Here is a 12,464-nt window from a genome sequence, read left to right on the forward strand (position 1 = left end):
ACTAGATTTTTGGTATCTTGATTTAGGACTTAACCATTTTTTGTATTGTTTGAAAAGGGTAGGAATCTAAATCGAATTAAGGTTTGACTTGATGTTAGGCATATAAATTTTAGGCTTATGGATTTTTAGTCTTTAGATGGTTCGTTCGTATATGAAAAAAATTAGGTTTTTGAAACCAATATTTGAAGAACAATGAAGCCTAAATCCGAACTGAATCCCACTTAAGTCTAATATTGACAGAGTTAAACCTGCCTAACATTTTTTATGTGGATTTGAATGTAAATCTAACCGATTGAAAAATAAATCTAAATAAGACTTGAACTTAAGGGGGTCTAACTCAGATCAGATATGATATCCATACATGCAACTAAGATTGGGTTTAAGGGTTATGGTTTAGGGTTTAGGGTAGGGTTTTGATACCATATTTGATGGTGCGACGCAATATTAGGTGATGCTAATCGGATTTTCTATGGTCAGTTTATCACTCGTACCTGAATCCGAGCCCGTTTGTACCAATAGACTCGACCTTCCGATTCAAAACGCAAAAATTATGCACGACGGAGCTAAGTCTCATCTGCTTTTAAAAGATCTCCGCAGCATCCAATCTCCTGACTCGTATATAAACTCTCACTCCAGCATTAGTTCCCGTTTGCTCTCTGTTTTCTGCAGAAAAGCGCAGGAGAAAAAGCCTTCCATGTCCTACGTCCCTCCTCACCTCCGAGCTGCTTCCGCAGCAGCTCCATCGCTTGACGCGCTTTCCAACAACTCCGTCCGCTCTAACGCCAGGTCGAACTCGGACGGCTGCGAAAACGATCAAAAGATCTCCTCGCAAAACCCTAATGTCTCCCAATCTAAATTCTCGTCCGGTAATGCGGGCGCCCGGCGTGTCGCGAATTTTGCTGCGCAGTCGCGGAGTGCTGCCGTGCCAGAGCCGGTTTTCGAGCAATGGAAGCCGTCGGAGAGGGTGTTTCGGCTGAAACCTGAACAGGTTGGTGGTGCTGACTCGGTTTTTGTCGGTCTGAGTTGATTTTGTTGTGTGATGAGGTTTTGGTGGACGCGTGGATGCGGGCGGTGGTGTTGTTTGGGTTTGTTTTTGGTTTGGTGGAGTTGTGTGGTGGAATGGATGAGTGTGGGGTCGGTGTGAGTCCGCATTTTGGTGATTTGTGTGAATGTTTTTTTTTTTTTTGGCTTTTGCGGCTACAGATTGAAGAGGTTCGGATGCGGCTTAATGTTGATGTTGCTGTTGCTCCGGATTCTCAGACTGCTCCTGCGCCTATTGAGACATTTACTGATATGGTGAATTACTTCTCCTTTCTAACACGAAATTTGCGATACTTGACCAATATAAACAACATTGATTGGAAGACGGAAGTTCCATTTTTCGTTTCACGCCTGAAATTTATTATTGACTTTTCATCTATTTATTAAAATTAATTTATTGGTCGTTGTTCAGTGTTTGCACGTCGACATTATGAAGGATATTGCTTTTCATGAATACACAAGGCCGACGCCTATCCAGGCTCAGGCAATGCCTGTTGCTCTTTGCGGGAGGGATCTTTTGGGCTGTGCTGAGACTGGGAGCGGAAAGACTGCAGCATTTGCAATTCCTATGATTCAGGTTTTGCCTCTTCTTTCTAGTATTTTGTTATTCGCTAATTATAGGTACTTGTTTCGGTAATTCTTTTCAGAATATTTGTTTAATTTATTGAATTGTTTATTTGATTCTTTTAGTACATCCTTACTGCTTCAAAGGAGATAATTAAGTATTTGAAGCATTATTTCTACTAAAAAAATGCCAACATGTTACATTTGATTTTATTAATGATTTTCTTTGAATGATGTACGAACTGGTGATTATACTTACTTTTATAGCATTGCTTGGCTCAACCACCTGTTCGGCGTGGTGATGGACCATTGGCATTGGTACTAGCTCCTACAAGAGAGCTTGCCCAACAAATAGAGAAAGAAGTGAGTTCACTTTTACCATGGTATGGTAGATAAAATGATGTTTTTGCCGAATGCTGCAATAGAGTGCTTCTTCACTACTGCTGTATAAAAGTCACAATGAGGTCATTTAAATATTTAGGTCAAGCTGCATAGGAGATAGTGGCACAGCTATTGCGTGTTAGTTACTCATGGAACTTTTTCTTCAGTTGGTGTCTAACTCCTGCACCTTAGTAGATACTGCATGTTGCATTATGTCAGAGTTCAAAATCTGAACTTGTTACATATAGGGGCCAAATGGAAAATGCTCGAATTGCATGTTATAGAAGAGTGACATCCTTTTCATGACATTGTTCAAAGATTCCAATAATTTTATGCTTCTGTTTGCCTAAGTTTTGTCTGCTCTATTTGTAAGTGGAGTAGTTTCCTTATTAATTCCCAAAGACATGTTTATGGTTATCATAAAAAAAGTTGATTAGCAACAAAAACTTCTTTAGACTATTGCCGAAATATAGGCAATGTTGATATCCTTTTGTTCCTTCAGGATAAATATTTACCTTGAGTCCATATGTCAATGAGTGTGGCAGCAGTCACATGAGATATTCTATTGTTAGGCTGCCTCGGGAAAAAAGGGGATTTCCTGCATGATAAGTTCGTTTTATATGTAATATTTAAGTTATTCATGCAGTTTAGTGAAGGTCATTTTCCCTGGAAAATCAAATGTGGAAGTCATTTATGCCTCTTGGTATTTACAGGTTCTGGTTGTACATTTGGTTGTGGTGTATCTCATTAGGGTTATGTTTTCTGTGAGAAAGTCAGGGTTGAAACAGAATATCCTTTAAATAGTAGATGTGCATTTTGTCTTGACAAAGTCAATTTTGTGATAAGTGTTTTTTTTTCCTATGATGTTCTATTCACTCTTTTTTTCCCTTCCAGGTTAAGGCATTTAGTAGGTCCCTTGAATCGTTTAGAACTGCTATTGTTGTGGGAGGAACAAATATAGCTGAGCAGGTATCAGTATTGAACTGTTAGTTAAGATTTGTCCTTGATTTTCTGATTTTTTAATAACATCTTTAGGATCTTCCTCAAACAGTGCCATCATCTGTTTTGAGGTTCAGACTTTACTACTTTACCACCAATTGACATCATGTCACAAATTTCACTGGGTTGTGGAACTTAGTTGTTTCAATTCCGTGGCAGAGATCTGACCTCCGAGCAGGAGTTCATATTGTGGTTGCTACACCGGGAAGATTTATTGATCATTTGCAGCAGGGGAATACTTCCCTTTCAAGGATTTCATTTGTTGTTCTAGATGAAGCTGATAGAATGCTGGACATGGGTTTTGAGCCACAGATCCAAGAGGTAATATTTGGCAATATTGGTAAGAGAGTACATTCAAAAAAAGAAAAAAAGAAAAAAACAGTGTGATACAATATTTGTTTGCTTGTTCATTTTCTTCGGGATCTTTACTTGGGTGGACCAACTAATATATTTTAGTATTTGTGAGTATTATCTTTATAATAAGGCTGTGGTGGAATAATTTTAGTTAAAAAAAGCTGAAGTGGACAGGGAAAGAATGAAATTAATTGGAATTAATAATGAAGCACTAAGGAAAATGCTTCTAAACCAATTAACCTGAACTAATAATGAACTATTAAAGAAAATGCTTCTAAACCCTTGTTCAATCTGTTCTGTATCCTCAGAAAATTAGTCTTCATGTAATTACATGATTATGTATTTTTGGAAAACTATAGGAATAACAGCAGCATTGATTTTTCTAGGTGATGTGTAATCTTCCTGTAAATCATCAAACTTTGTTGTTTAGTGCAACCATGCCGGTAGAAATTGAAGCACTAGCACAGGTAATGTTGATGGATAATCTTGAACTTTTGTTTGTGATATGTAAAATATTCTCAAAATTTATAGTCTGACAAAATCTATGCAATCAGGAGTACCTGAAAAAACCTGTGCAAGTGAAGGTTGGCAAAGTGAGTAGTCCAACAGCTAATGTATCACAAGTCTTGGAGAAGGTTGCTGAAAATGAAAAGGTTAGCTTCCTTCTTAATGTCCATGAAGGTCATTCTTTTTTTATTTCTGGCCTGGTTTCTAGGTTAAAGGGAAGTACTTGTTGTAAATTTGTTTGTCTTTACTTGTCTGTATAAAGGTTTAATATTTATCACCAGGGACCTTGAGTTACCGTTGAGTTTATTTTGTTCTCGGTATATTCTGATCTGTTATGTTACTTATATTAGATTACATTATTGTATTTTAAGTGGCTCATATTTCTTTTCTGCGTCTAAGTCTCGCAATTAATGTTGGGAATGGGGCCCACATAATTGCACATAATAATGGGTCCCATATCGTTTTTTCAACTGGAAGTAAGATGGTCTTACTTAGGGGTGGGCACAGGGCAGGTTTTTGAGAACCTGACTCCGGCCCCAAAACGCGAACCTGAAAAAAACCTGTCCCACAACCCTGATTCTGTAGTTGACCTGATCCCTGACCCATGCTCGCTTCAGCCCATGCCCCAATCTACCACAAAAATTCTAAAAAAATAATCTATATAAAAATTTATTATATTGTATAAATAAAGAATAATAAAAAATCTCCCAAAGATTAAGATTAAAGTAGTTCTCTCTTTTTATTTTTAAATATATATATAATTATAATTTTAAAGAAAGCTATATAAGTTAATTAGTTCAGGTTTAAGGTCTAGGTCAGGTTAGGGTGAGGTGGGGTCGGGTTCGGTAAAACTTGTTCCAATCCCGAATCTATCCTTGACCTGTGGGGTGAAACTTAAAACCCCTCTGCAGGGTTTTCGCTTCTGGTCGGGTTGTGCCCACTGCACAAGATGAATAAATTTATGTTTTTTTACATGATAATGTTAAAGTTACCTGGTTTTACTTAGTAGAGAGTATGTTGGTAATTTTGGTGATGTCACAAGGGTATATAGGCATGAATTTAAAATACAAATGTGTGTTCATGCCTGGTTTCAGTGGTATGTAGGCCATTTTGTAGTTGTTTTGGTTGAAAATACTTGTTAATCCTTAGAGTACTGCTTTATTTGCTGTAGTCCAAGCATGTGTAGTGTTTTGGGTGGGGTCTTGTGCCCAAGATGTGGTTTCATGGGAATGAGAAGTTGCACTCATGTTTTAGTGGACATCTATTGTCTTGTATTGTCTAAGATGGTTTGAAGTTTCTTTTTATTAATTTATTTTAAGAATAGGTTTGAAGTTTCTTAACATGAGTTGCTTTTTGGGTTTTGTTGTACTCCCATATCAGGTGCTAGTTATATCAAATAGGACGTTCTGTAGCTCACTGTAGTGGGCTTTCTATTGTCTTGGTCATAATACATTTGAAGTTTATTCATTAAAAGGTCTCAAGGAATCAAGATGCTCATTATAAGCTCTAGCTGTGGGTTAGCTAAGTATTATTTTCCTGTCAACTATTTTTTTTCTTTAAGATGTCTTGAAGAATCCAAGAGTCACACTGATTCATTCCAGGTTGGGTTGATTAGTAATGATGTATATTTTTAGAATTTTAGGAAATTCTCAATTGCTTTATACTGTAATTTTTCATTAATGAATTGTTTTTGCACTTGTAAAAACCCTATTTAAGTTTCATTTGAAGAAACTATCCTTAAAATGTGCCTAATTCATCTCCACAATAAAACTGTTTCCTTTTTTGTTCTTTTTCCACTGTTCTTCTTCCAGCGTTCCTCTGTGCTTTACTCATCCATGAGAAGGCAGAGAAGGATGAATTGATATAAATTCATAATTCATCACATTAGTCACTTATGCCAAGTTTGATCCTTGACATCTCCTTTTCCACAACTTGTTTACTTGGTCATCTTTGACTAGGCAGAAAGTGAATGTTGTTTTCATCTAGAACAATGGTCTCTAACAGTTCAAAATCTCCACTGTATTAAGATTTGTCTAGTCCTCTTTTGGCTGGCTAAACTTATAGCAAACAAAAGAGAATACAAGCTGGCCGGAAGCCTAGATACAAGATTAACTAGAAAAGATACATAGGGCAACATGCTGTTGAGGACTCACTAGCTAACCGAGTCACCCAAAGGAGGCGCCACTGACTCACTGAGTTAATTGCTTTTAGTTTCATATTTTATATTACTTTTAAGTTATATTTTTCACTAGTTGTTTAAGGCAAGATGCCGCAGGTGCAGAATTGTAATTATTAAACCCTAAACTCTATTTAGAGGGCAGAGGAATGAAGAGAAGACAAGTCTGATTTTAGGTTAAACAGGGTTAAGAGTTCTACTTGACGAGCTCTAGGGTTTGGAGTTCTCATTGACGAGCTCTAGGGTTTGGAGTTCTCATTGACGAGCTCTAGGTCCAGGTTCCCTCTTGAATCTGATTTCTCTCTTATCCCTTTTGATCATTCTTGTTCTCTACAACCTTACCGTGAACAGCAAGAGGCTAAAAATCCTCTCTTTCCGTGAGCAGCAAGGGGCCATTAATCTCCTTTTCCGAGTTCAATAAGAGTTTCTTATACCTCTTACCGAGAGCAGCAGCACCTACCAGTGCTGAACTCGTCTTTCACATTCTGGATTCACCACTTCCACGCCGAGTTACTAGATCCATGGCAAGGGACCATAACACATGCACAGCAAGGTGCCGGAGGTTATACCCCTCCTGTAGCAACCTCGTCTGCATCACAGTCGCTGTCTTCCAAGCTATGGATGTGTGACCAAGAAACATGAAAATCCCAAACAATGTCTTGAATCCCTCAAAGCTGCCACCAGAACCTCCACGGAAGGTCAGAGTTATCACTGCACCAGTCCTCAACGAGCGTAGAATCATCTTCAAAAAACTAGAGAGCCATAAAGATTTTTTTTTTTTTTTTTTTTTTGAAAATCTTAATGGCCATCTTGTGGGCTCTTTTTTCTGCACCATTTGTGTCAGTTACACCCAAGGTCCTGAAAAGGAGATAAAGACAGAACCATTGGAGGATTTCTAAACTCCTACATAGCCAGCAGATCCAGGGTTTTTCTTAGAGCTTTTGTCAAAGTGGGGGGGACTATATCGGTAATGGGGGATAGACCAGCTGAATTTCTTAAATCTCTTCTGATGACAGCACTGGTAAATATAATGAAATCATTGAGAAGGAAAGCCAAGCAAGAATTGAGTCATCTTCTCAATAATAGCTCCAATTAATGATCCCTTGTTGTTGAAAATGTGAAAGGTTTCTCTCTTCCAAGGAGTTGAAGCACCGATCTTGATCTTGTTCATCTCATTCTCTGCAACTTGTCCGCTTGGTCATCTGTCATTTGGTGGAAAGTGCATGGTTCTCAATGTCTGATTTAGTTGTCTTGTCCTCTTTCTTCTGGCTTTTTTCTCTCTATTTTAATTATGCAATTCAAACAACCTTCACATTCCATACTTGCAAATCTTCATTTAATCTTTTCGTTTCCAATGTACCACTGATGCTTATTTAGTATATGGCTTTCCTTCACTTGGATCTCAGATATATATATATATATATATATTTAATCTCAAAGGAGAGTTTGATGGTATTAAATATTTTGGTGCACTGGTACTTATTTTTGTATCATGTTGCAGATCGACCGGCTTTTGTCTTTATTGGTGGAGGAAGCTTCTCAGGCTGAAAGATCTGGACGTGCACTACCCCTAACAATTGTGTTTGTGGAAAGGAAGGTATTTAATCTGCATGTTGTTGATTTTGTGATGTTGTACTCTACTTAATAAATATTGATCATGAAGTTGCCTTTTGTGAGAAATCAGCTCAGGGGCATTTTGGTCTTTTTACATGTTTGGTATTTTTATATTACTGCACTATTGTGCTCTGCATGTTTGGTTTAGTCTATATACAAAGTTTTATATTCGTAGGAAATGTTTTTCAAAAATAATATTCAGGAAATGAAATGTAGAATTGGAGATACAAGGGAATAAGTGATTTTATGTAAAAGGGGTATTTTTTGTAAATTGTGAAATGGAGCTCATTGGGGGTCGTGCACGACTCCCAACACAGCTCATTCAAGAGCTTCTCTCAACTCTCTCCTTCTTTCTCTCTCTACCTTCAAATTTTCACTTATTTTACACTTTTACATCTACATCTTTATGTACTAGAGAAAAGAGGAAAAGCCGTCTCATTTGTCAAAGTTTGTCTTGTTGAGGGTTTGCGATGTAGTTCATGACTGTTGCAGATGGACATCTTTACCAACCGAGCTACCTGTTGTATCTGAACCATATGATTTCAACAGGTGATAGGTGGGAAATGTAGCTTGCAGTATACGGATAATGCATCGTTTTTCATATACTGCGTCCATTGTCTTAGACATCTCACATCCCAATAAAGGTTAACACTCTGACTAAGGAGGATGAATCTAGTTGAGCCAATGAGTGGCTGCACACTATTTCTTAACTGCATGAGAGCTGTTATATTTTGAAAGATGCCATTTCTCTTCATCATATTAGAATCTTACCATATGCTCCATCTTGAATTCAATTTGAATAAAGATGCCCTAGTGAACACAAAGGCTGAACTAAGAAAACAGTATGCATTGGCTGATATGCCACTACCATGGTGATATGGCTGATATGTGCTTCTATAATAGTCGTATGACAGATATGGGTTGGGTCAGGTTATAGATTCAACCCATTTTCACAAATTGAAATTTCTTAACCTACCATTGATGATCAGAGTGCTTTCATTCTCACAGTTCTCTTGGGAAGAAAGAAAAAGGGGGATGTCCCAGGTTGTGCAAATTTCTTTCACATACTGAAGATTCCCATGGTTGTTCCAAGCAAGACCATTATATCATTCTTTAATAATGTTACCTAAAGACACATGAGGGGACGCTTGTAAGAAGCATTTTGCTGATGGACTGGCAAGATATAATAGAGATTTCACAAATAATATGGATGGAAGTTGTGGAGAAAGATTTGAAAAAAGGAGACCTACCAATATGTGGTATAAGATGATGAAGAAGAAGATATTTAAATGCCTGTCATAGCATTTTGCATCATGCTATAGTCCTAGCTCATAAAAAAAATTGTTCTAAAAGGATATTCAAATCATGTATAATAGAAAAAAAATTGCATGCATGTTCGTAATTGCTGATCCTGTGTAATATGGTTCTAATTCTTCAGACAAGATGTGATGAAGTGGCAGAAGCTCTACTGGCACAAGGGCTGCATGCAGTTGCACTGCATGGTGGCCGGAGTCAAAGTGAAAGAGAAGCAGCTCTTCGTGATTTTAGAAATGGGCTCACTAACATTTTGGTACGTGAGTCTCTTTATTAGCTTTTCTAGGTTCAGTGCTACATTGAGGGGTGAGCAGGGAAAGCTAAAAGAAATATGTGGCTTACGTTACAAGCATTGGGCAGGTTGCGACAGATGTTGCCTCCCGTGGGTTGGATGTTACAGGAGTGGCTCATGTTGTTAATCTTGATCTTCCAAAGGTATGATTGCAATTCTGTCTACAAGATGCTCTGGTTTCCCTTTTTCTTATTAATTAGATTTTCTTATCTTAAGTTATATTGAGGACAAATCAGTAGAATTCTTGCTTGAAGTGTTATGTTTATTTCTGTTCCATTGCCAAAAGAAGTGGTAAAAGTATCTGAAGCACAGAATGCTTTCTTGGAGAGAAGTACCTTTTTAATGAATATTGCTTCAAAAAAAGAGTTTCCTACCTAAATTTTTCAATATGTGCCTTAACTTGAAATTTTCATTTTCTAATATGGTAGACAATGGAGGATTATGTTCATCGTATTGGAAGAACAGGGCGTGCTGGATCCACAGGACAGGCAACTTCATTCTATACTGATCGAGACATGGTTTTTCTACTCTTCTCTGTTCTTTGCATCTCTAGTAATAGTGTTTTCCATTGCCTCTTGATAGTTGACTCTCTTTTGTATCATCTTCTAGTTCCTTGTGGCACACATAAGGAAGGCAATTGCTGATGCAGAATCTGGAAATACAGTAGCATATGCAACTGGAAAGGTATAATTTCAGATAAAATCTTTTATTTGTATGTATCTAAACAGTTTCTGACTTCCAAGATCATCTGAATAATTGAAATTATCTATGAACTTTTACCTTAGATTTTATTGCCAGACTTCAAAAGGAATAATTCATTTCTTTTGATTTGGAAGGCCTATCTGTATTTTGGAAGGAGCACTCCACCTCTTTGATGCAGAGGTCTTCCTAGTACAAACTCCATGTTTCACTATATTCCAGAAAATGACATAAAGTTTGGACTATTTCCTGAAGAGGTGATAAGAACCCATTTGTGAAAAGACCTTATCTTTTCTTACAAATGCAAGGACGAGTTAAAGATAGGTTAATAGGGTTGAAATAAGAGAGAAGGGAAAAAGAGAGAAGTAAAGTAGAGGAAGAGGGGAGATAGAGTGGGAGCTAGCAGGAAAAGAGAGAATAAGAAAGGAGAAAAAAGATGAGAGGTGTTAGGGCATGAATTGGAGAGGGAAAAGAGAAATTATTTTTTTTTGGAAAAGTCTCGACTGATTTTTTCCTTCAGCCAACACTCCAATTTAGAAAACTCCTTAATTAATTAGGATTACATAACTCAAGGAAAAATTCTAGAAAATATAAAGATTACATCAATTTAGGAGAGATCCAGGAAAAATTCTAGAAAATATAAAGATTACATCAATTTAGGAGAGATCCTTGGAAATCGAAAGATTACATGAATTAAGGATAAATCTTATCTCTTTTTAAAAAAGAAGGATAAATCTTATCTTATAAAAAAGTGGGGCATTTTCACCTTTATGTCCTCATGCCCCATGCCCCTTGTTTCTTGGAGGTGGCACCACCTCCACTTTCCATTTTGTGGTGGCGTCTCCTTCTTTTTCTATTTTTTTTCTTTTTCTCCTAGTTCTTTGTGGGTAATTTGGGTTTCTATAAAAAGAGTTATCTAGTACCAGAGTGAAAGCTATCTCAAAGGTGAAAAGGGGGTTGACCTGGTCCAAGGTGGAGCCGTCATAAAGTGGGTCATTGTAGATGTGAGTGCTAAAACATGGCGGGTTGTTATGATCCTATGGGGCCCAACCTGGGGTATGGGCGTCGATTAGTAAGGGATATGTTTAAGGGCTTAGCTTTCGGCATTCTATCAGCTCTGGAGGTTTTGGCGTATTGGTTAGGTTTCTAAAAAGTGGATACTTACGGATTTTATGAAGGTTATACATATTAACTTAGGAGCCAAGACAAGGGGTAAAATTTGTAAATATAAGAAAGAAAACTGTTTTTTAGTACTTGAGTCTCAACTAGGTGAAGGATTAGAAATAAAGTGATGATTTTTGTTATTATTAACCTTAAAGAGATAAATAACTGTTTCTAGTTTTGATGAATAGGTTGCAAGGAAGAAAGAGAGAGAAGCAGCAGCAGCACATAGAGAAGCAAGGCTTGCTCTTTCTAAGCTATCCGTGAACGGACCAGCATCCATAAACATTGAGGACAAGTATAAATACATGTTCACTCCAACAAACATGAAGAGAGAAGGTGCTGCAGATGAGGCTTGGGATGACTGACAAAACCAAGCAATTAGACTTTCCTTCCACTTGGATTAATTCTCTTCATAGAAACGAATATTCTGATACTCAAGACCATCAAGGATGATTTTGAGAACTTTAACCTACCACAGGTAAAAGTTCAGAAGTTGCCATCATTATTGTCGTATATTTCTCTTTCTGAACTTTGTGAGTCAAAGACTTTCCACTTAAGACACCTGCTATTGGGATGGCAAAGATGTCTCAGATTTGTAGAAACTTTTGGATTATGAAACGCCCACTACTGGTCATATCATTGAGTTGATTCCTTATTACTTTCAAGCTCATTATGCATGCATTGGTATGGTTGCAGGTTGTTTATAAGTAGATGTGCTGGTAGATATGTAGGATGGGGCATGGCAAAGCACTTCACATATCCTTGTAAGTGAATTCACAGATTTTTGACATACCTCTTTTCCTAGTTCTGCTCCTATCTAGGGTATGTGGCTTCTATTTTTGTCCAATTGGAAATTCTTGACTCGAACAGCTTATCCTAGATCAGAAACTGTCTGAATGAGGCTTAACCAAAGAGCCCTAGTTTTGCGTTTTTCCAAATTACCGGTCGCTAGAGTGCGTGTTTTTTATGTTCTGCATTGGAGTTTAGATTCTGCTTGGCAAGGATCGTAGGGTCTGTTTGGCACCCCACGAAAAGAAAAGAAAAGAAAAGAATTGGAGAATTTGACCATTATTATGCATAAAAATAGTTACAGAAAATGAGATTTTTTAGTGTGTGAGATGCTAAATGTGTGGGCTCTATCAAAGGATAGGATCATATCAGACCGGTGTTTTGGATTTGAAGGGTAACGTTATGTTATTCTTAAAAGAGTACAGGACCGGACACTGGCTTGGGGCGGGTTGGAGGCAATTCACCCAAAACAAAAGGGCGAATCTAACACCCGACCTGACCCAGTTCGGTGAAAAATCTTGGTTCGATTAGTGGGTCTGAAAACTCTGCTTAAAAAGTATAATTTAAAAA

General features: G+C 37.5%; 1 protein-coding gene across 2 annotated transcripts; it reads left to right on the forward strand.

Annotated features, from left to right (window-relative positions):
* The first annotated feature begins 636 nt into the window (after positions 1–636).
* On the forward strand, positions 637–12,017 carry LOC137966547 (DEAD-box ATP-dependent RNA helicase 20-like). Of its 2 annotated transcripts, XR_011116214.1 has the most exons (15): positions 637–988; positions 1,204–1,296; positions 1,454–1,618; positions 1,873–1,968; positions 2,881–2,955; positions 3,145–3,306; positions 3,726–3,806; positions 3,894–3,992; positions 7,524–7,619; positions 9,075–9,206; positions 9,311–9,385; positions 9,671–9,760; positions 9,852–9,926; positions 11,294–11,583; positions 11,802–12,017. XR_011116214.1 is itself a non-coding variant. In XM_068813209.1 (14 exons), exons 1-14 carry the CDS (start codon positions 695–697, stop codon positions 11,468–11,470), a joined length of 1,710 nt encoding a protein of 569 aa, XP_068669310.1. In that variant the 5' UTR covers positions 637–694; the 3' UTR covers positions 11,471–11,739. The 2 variants fall into 2 exon arrangements, 1 of the variants encoding a protein (XP_068669310.1); XM_068813209.1 differs by lacking the exon at positions 11,802–12,017 and having other exon boundaries at positions 11,294–11,739.
* The last annotated feature ends 447 nt before the right edge of the window (positions 12,018–12,464 follow it).

Source organism: Aristolochia californica, unplaced genomic scaffold, assembly GCF_029961685.1.
Source record: "Aristolochia californica isolate CCGP_79_NKW_82.1479 unplaced genomic scaffold, dmAriCali1.0.hap1 SCAF_5, whole genome shotgun sequence".
In the NCBI taxonomy this organism is placed as follows: domain Eukaryota; kingdom Viridiplantae; phylum Streptophyta; class Magnoliopsida; order Piperales; family Aristolochiaceae; genus Aristolochia; species Aristolochia californica.